The 6,124-nt window shown below is 48.1% G+C and overlaps 1 protein-coding gene across 2 annotated transcripts in view; it reads left to right on the top strand.

The window, feature by feature from the left end:
- The first annotated feature begins 4,633 nt into the window (after window positions 1-4,633).
- trpm7 (transient receptor potential cation channel, subfamily M, member 7) overlaps window positions 4,634-6,124 on the top strand; it is a 191,139-nt gene continuing 189,648 nt past the window's right edge. For both annotated transcript variants that reach the window (XM_072565434.1, XM_072565433.1), the window contains exon 1: window positions 4,634-4,807. In XM_072565434.1, coding sequence (XP_072421535.1) covers window positions 4,805-4,807 — 3 coding nt within the window. In that variant the 5' untranslated portion in view covers window positions 4,634-4,804. The remainder of the gene's footprint in view (window positions 4,808-6,124) is intronic.

The following is a 6,124-nucleotide window of genomic DNA, read 5'->3' as shown; positions in this document are numbered from 1 at the left end:
TCTGTTCTGATGAATCTGTTTTACGTGTTTTGTCCTATTTTTGTTTCTAAATCAATGATTGGATGTCTCTAAGATTTTCTAAAATATTGGTTGTTGATTTGGTTGACAACAGAAATTGCAGTCTCATTTTCTACTTTTACATAATGCACCTCTACATTTATGAACGGAGCACCTCTCGTAAAAGGGAATGAGCAGTGAGCATCTTGGAGAAAACCTGTTAGCTGAGGTTTCGTTCAGATCTTGCTCTGATCCATGAACATTAGTATTTTCTGATCATTCAGCTATTCATACCATTATCATTGGCAATTTTCCAAATGTTTTAACAAAATCCACTGTGAAGCTCATCCTGAAATCTCAACTAAGAATTTGCTTTTAATTGAAGCTATTCACAACTTAATTATGGCACAAGTAGCTAGATTTTGCTGCAGACTGATTTGATCTTAAGCAATGGAAAATAGAATTGTGTGGGGAAATCTAACTGCTTTGTCTGAATTAGATTTAAATGGAATATAATAAAGATCTCCACTATATTCAATGAATGTATTAATAGAAATCTAGAACACTGGCTAGGAGAAAAACTAAAACTAGTGGAAAAGTAAATTCTTGGACGTGTATTGAGAAGGATATCATGAAAGAAACATAAACGTGGAGTGTCTTTGGGCCAGAGTAAATAAACCTTTTTTTGATTAATTTTTCTTTTTGGATGAATGAGCTAAGATGGCTTTTTGTATATGAGTGCTTGTCTCCATATTGAGGCTGACATCTAAACTTAGAAACTACAATAGATCAGGCCAGTCAATCTGGTGCATTCCCAATGAAGACAATAATTGGAAGTGGCTAACTATAGGTTCTAGGTTATGATTATAAATAAAACTCCTATCCTTAGTTAACTGTTTTCACCTAAATTATGGAACTTGCTGTCCTGTTTATGCAGGGTCATCTATGTGGGAAGTAATTTGCTTTACTGTTAAAATAGATGTGTACTTAGTTTTTATCCAGCAGAGGTCTCTGACAGCATTAAAATTCGAACCTTGGTTTTTGGAACTTACATAGGATTTGCTGATAGACTTTTTGACTACCAGCCCAACAAAATATCAGCTTAGTGCTGTTTGGAGGCAGGTGCAAATAAATATACTGATGGACGAAAGTCCTTTGTATGGGTAAGCATTTTAGTGACTAGAAACCTTGCAATGTGAGGTGCTGTCAGAGACTTGCTCTCTAACAGCCTTGCTAGCATTGTATTTAAGACACCAGTTAGCCTACCTAGTTCTAATAAAGGGTCACAAACCTGAAACATTAACTCCATTTCTTTCTCCACAGATGCTGCTCAACCTTGTTAGCTGCTGGGAAAACTGATATTCGTGCTATCAATTCTGATGAAAAGGCACCGGACTCAACAGCAACTCTGTTTTCTTTCCAAATTTGCTGCTGAGTTTCACTAGCAATTTCTGTTATGTTTCAGATTTTCAGCATCTGCCATTTTGTTTTATTTGTCAATTTTGAATCCAACTTGTCACTTTTCCTTTGATCCCATGGCCCTGCTTTTTTAATCCATCTCCCATAGTGACCTTTTTGAAGCCTTTGCTAATGCAGAAAGCACTACACTCATCAGTTTTCCTTGTTAGCTTTTTTGAAAAAAATGGTAAGTTGAAATGGGGCATGTAAGTGGGTAACTCTAAATCACATGTTTTTTAAAAATTCTACTTGAGCAGTTGACTTAAATGGGTCTTGTTGAATTCCTTTATACAATCAAAAGTACAATGTGTTTGCATATTCTGTGATGGAGCAACAATGTGAGGTACCAGAGTTATGCAAGACCAGCAGTTCTGCTCTCCATCCAGCATGAGTTTTGCAATAATTGACTTTAGGCACAGCAACAATTGAGGAATACATTGGGATGTTCATCTGAGTTGTAAGGCTACTTGCTCATGTTCATGTAGTGTTTCTGGCAAGTGTAAATGTTTTATCAACCTGTTCAGAGATGTTATGACACCTCTGGAGCTGAAAGGTAGGACATTACTGCTTCACTACAAGAATCCCTTTCTGGGAAGTGTATATTTATGGATATGAAACAAAGCTGGGACACAAATTTGATTGGATACTCTCACTTCAGGAATATACCTCTGCAGTCACTGGTATGATGGAGTACTTGACCTCTGAATATTTGGCACTAGTTAATCTGTAGGGGAAAGGCAAATTGGAAGTTGGACTATTTAGGCCACTTTCTGCTGAAAGATTTCCACACTCCTAAATAATAAGTGAGAATGAAGGTGGCTGTATATTATGGAAGAGAGGAGCTGATTTCCCCAACACACAGCATAGTGAATGGTTAAGATCGAGATTGTGGAAGTACGGTATTCAGGCTGGCAGTAAGCCATGTTGTTTCTACAAACACAGAGCAGAGAAATTTCCTGATTAAACCTATAGAATGCCACAAGTGTGTACGCCCTCACATCAAGGACATGAAGTGCCCTTGCAATTAGAATGTTAGTTATAGTTGCCACACAGTCATGCCTGGTTTAAATGCACCTCTTCTCCCACCTCCAGAGGGGATTAAAACAATGTATTATGTGGCTCCCCCAATGGCACATTTGGTAAGTGTATCTGAAGACTGTAACCTAATACTTATTGTTTACATGGGCACCACAACTGAGTAAATATAGTTATCTAATAGGTTCTAAGCATTTGTTGTGCGCAGAATAACATCAAGAAATGTTACAATGTAATCTAATTATGTGGCTATGCTGTGAACAAATTTCAGATAACTTGCATAAACTCCCTTCACATGGTACAATACCCCACAGAGGCTGTCAGGGACATTGCATTTGACCATCAAGGTATTTGTTTACAGATGACCAAAAGCTTGCTTGATGGAAAAAGTTTAAAGGATGGATTTCAAGGAGTCAAATGAGTTGCTATGATTCAGGAGGATGGGGTTGGGAGGGTGAGTGTTTTTAGGAGAATTCCAGAATGGAAGACCCAGGCATCTAAAGGCACAACATCTATGGTCGGTCAATCAAGATCTGGGATATGCAAAATCCAAAATTGGAGGACTGTTGATTGTGGGTCGAGGAGAGTTTAGACTTTGTTTTAAGCAGGATTTTAAATTGAGACGTTTAACCATGACCTAGTATAGGTCAGAGTAAGTGGTATTCCTGGTGTTCAGATTACATCTCCAACTATGGCAGTTTATAACTGTTTATATCTGTCTCATCTCTGGATTATAACCTGTCTAAACCTCAAATGGCGATTAAGTGGTACACGGATTATCAATTTCCTTTTTTTATTTTCTTGGTGACAAATTATTTGACTTTTTTGCATTCAGTGCAACAATTCATGCAAAGTAAAGTTTCCCTTTTTTGATGAATATTTGTTTATTTTGAAAACAGTAGTGAGAATAGTGGGTGACAGGATCAGTGAAGGAGGGGATGAATTGATGTGATTAACATTGCTACAGATTTTTCTGTTGGGAAGGAGAGCATAATTGTTTTTTGTGTATAATAGCTACAGTCTTTTTACAAACTTATCTTTCAAATTCTTTCTTGTGATGGCCCATTGTCTGTTCTCTGCTCGACATCTGGTTCATGTGTCTAGGTTGGATTTCTGAGATATAATGGTTGATAACCCAGAAGGACGTGAGTTACATGTACTTGGGGTGGATTGACTGATATTTTAGTTACTAGATTAGAGTGGTGCTGGAAAAGCACAGCAGTTCAGGCAGCATCCGAGGAGCAGGAAAATCGACGTTTCGGGCAAAAGCCTACACTGGAATTGTTTTAGTACATTGTTTATAATACAATACTTTTTAAAAATTTTGGTTCTTATTCATTTGTGCATTTTAAAAATACAACTAGCAACCTATTTACAATGAACTTTGTGGAATTTACTGAAGGGATGGTAGAATGAAATTGGAAAATGGAGGCTTTGCGCTTTCAAACTAAAATAAAGCAAGGATTTTGTGGTGGGGGGGTGGTAGAAAAGGGTCTGTGGTGAACACAGTAACTAGGTGTTTATGAAATCCTTGGGAGGTCGTTGCTAAGTACATTTACAGTTGGGGCTTTTAAAACCATTTTCACAGGAATCTTTTTTAATGTTAGGAGAATGTTGGTACATTTTGGCTTTTCTACTGGTGGAAGATTGGGCACAATGGTTTTGAAGTATTAAATATAAAACTTTAGGTTTTTCAAAGATTTGCTGCATTCTCCCATGTGCACACTAGTGGAAAGTGACAGCTTTAAAACGTAGGGAATATTATGGAGGAATGAGGAAGCAGGTAATTCCACCCCTCAGTCTGGGGAGGGGAGGGGAGGGGGGACCCTGTGCAATGTTGTCTGTGACTCCACAAGGACCTGGAGAGGAGAAGCTTTGGTGAAGTTGGCAGCACAGGGGCCTGGGCTGCTCTAAAACCTCTTTATAATGGACCATGGGAGCCCAAAGTCTGCCCTTCACCAGATGAGGGTTGTCACAGAGAGATACCTTGTAGGTGCCAGTGTTGGGCTGGAATGGTCAAAGTTAGTGAGGGGGGCGGGGCCTCGGTGATCAAAGGTCACGTGGCTGCTGAAGCCAATCAGAGTGAGGGTGGAGGTCAGGTGGGCCGGTGTTTCCCCGCCCCCTTGATCACATGCTGCCCGCTAGGCCGCAGCCTCACTTCCAGAGCCAGCGATGAGACAAGCTGCAGCTGCTGCTGGGCCCGCGCCTTCTCATCACCGCGTTTGCCCGGCTCCATCCTCCCGATCCCGATCCCCAGCCCGTCCATGGCTCAAGGCCACGTGGAGCTTGTCCCGCTGCTGTATCCGTGAACAGAATGGTAGGTCACCGGCTTCCGCACCTCGCGGGCGGCGCGGCCTGGGCCGGAGGAAGGCCCCCTCACCCTCCCCCCCCTCCCCCTCCCCCCCCCCCCCTCCCCCCCCTCACCCCCCTCACCCTCCCCCCCCCTCACCCTCCCCCCCCTCCCCCCTCCCCCCCCCTCCCCCTCCCCCCCCTCACCCTCCCCCCCCTCACCCTCCCACCCCTCCCCCCCCCTCACCCTCCCCCCCCCCCCCCTCCCCCCCCCCCCCTCCCCCCCTCCCCCTCCCCCCCCCCCTCACCCTCCCCCCCCTCCCCCCCTCACCCTCCCCCCCCTCACCCTCCCCCCCTCACCCTCCCCCCCCTCACCCTCCCCCCCCCCCCTCACCCTCCCCCCCTCCCCTCCCCCCCTCCCCCCTCCCCCCCTCCCCTCCCCCCCTCCCCCCCTCCCCCTCCCTCCCCCCCTCAGCCTCACCCTCCCCCCCCCTCCCCCCCCTCCCCTCCCCCCCTCCCCTCCCCCCCTCCCCCTCCCTCCCCCCCTCAGCCTCACCCTCCCCCCCCCTCCCCCCTCACCCCCCCCTCCCCCCTCACCCCCTCACCCCCCCCGCACCCTCCCCCCGCACCCTCCCCCCGCACCCTCCCCCCGCACCCTCCCCCCGCACCCTCCCCCCGCACCCTCCCCCCGCACCCTCCCCCCGCACCCTCCCCCCTCACCCTCACCCTCCCCCCTCACCCTCACCCTCCCCCTCACCCTCACCCCCCTCACCCTCCACCCTCCCCTCCCCACACCCCTCTCCTCACTCCCTCCACCCTCACCCTCACCCCCCCTCACCCTCACCCCCACCCCCCCCTCACCCTCACCCCCACTCCCCCTCACCCTCCCCCCTCACCCTCACCTCCACCCTCACCCTCCACCCTCCCTCCCACCCCCCCCTCACCCTCACCCTCCCCCCCCCCTCACCCTCACCCTCCCCCCCCTCACCCTCACCCTCCCCCCCCTCACCTCACCCTCCACCCTCCACCCTCCACCATCACCCTCCACCCTCACCCTCCCCCCTCACCCTCACCCTCCCCCCTCACCCTCACCTCCACCCTCACCCTCCCACCCCCCCTCACCCTCACCCTCACCCTCACCCTCCCACCCCCACCCTCACCCTCCCACCCCCCACCCTCACCCTCCCACCCCCACCCTCACCCTCCCACCCCCCTCACCCTCCACCCTCACCCTCCCACCCTCACCCTCCACCCTCACCCTCCACCCTCACCCTCCACCCTCACCCTCCACCCTCACCCTCACCCTCCCACCCCCCCCTCACCCTCACCCTCCCACCCCCCTCAC

This window comes from Chiloscyllium punctatum, chromosome 48 (assembly GCF_047496795.1).
Source record: "Chiloscyllium punctatum isolate Juve2018m chromosome 48, sChiPun1.3, whole genome shotgun sequence".
Lineage (NCBI taxonomy): Eukaryota > Metazoa > Chordata > Chondrichthyes > Orectolobiformes > Hemiscylliidae > Chiloscyllium > Chiloscyllium punctatum.
This window is presented reverse-complemented; position numbering and strand designations above follow the sequence as displayed.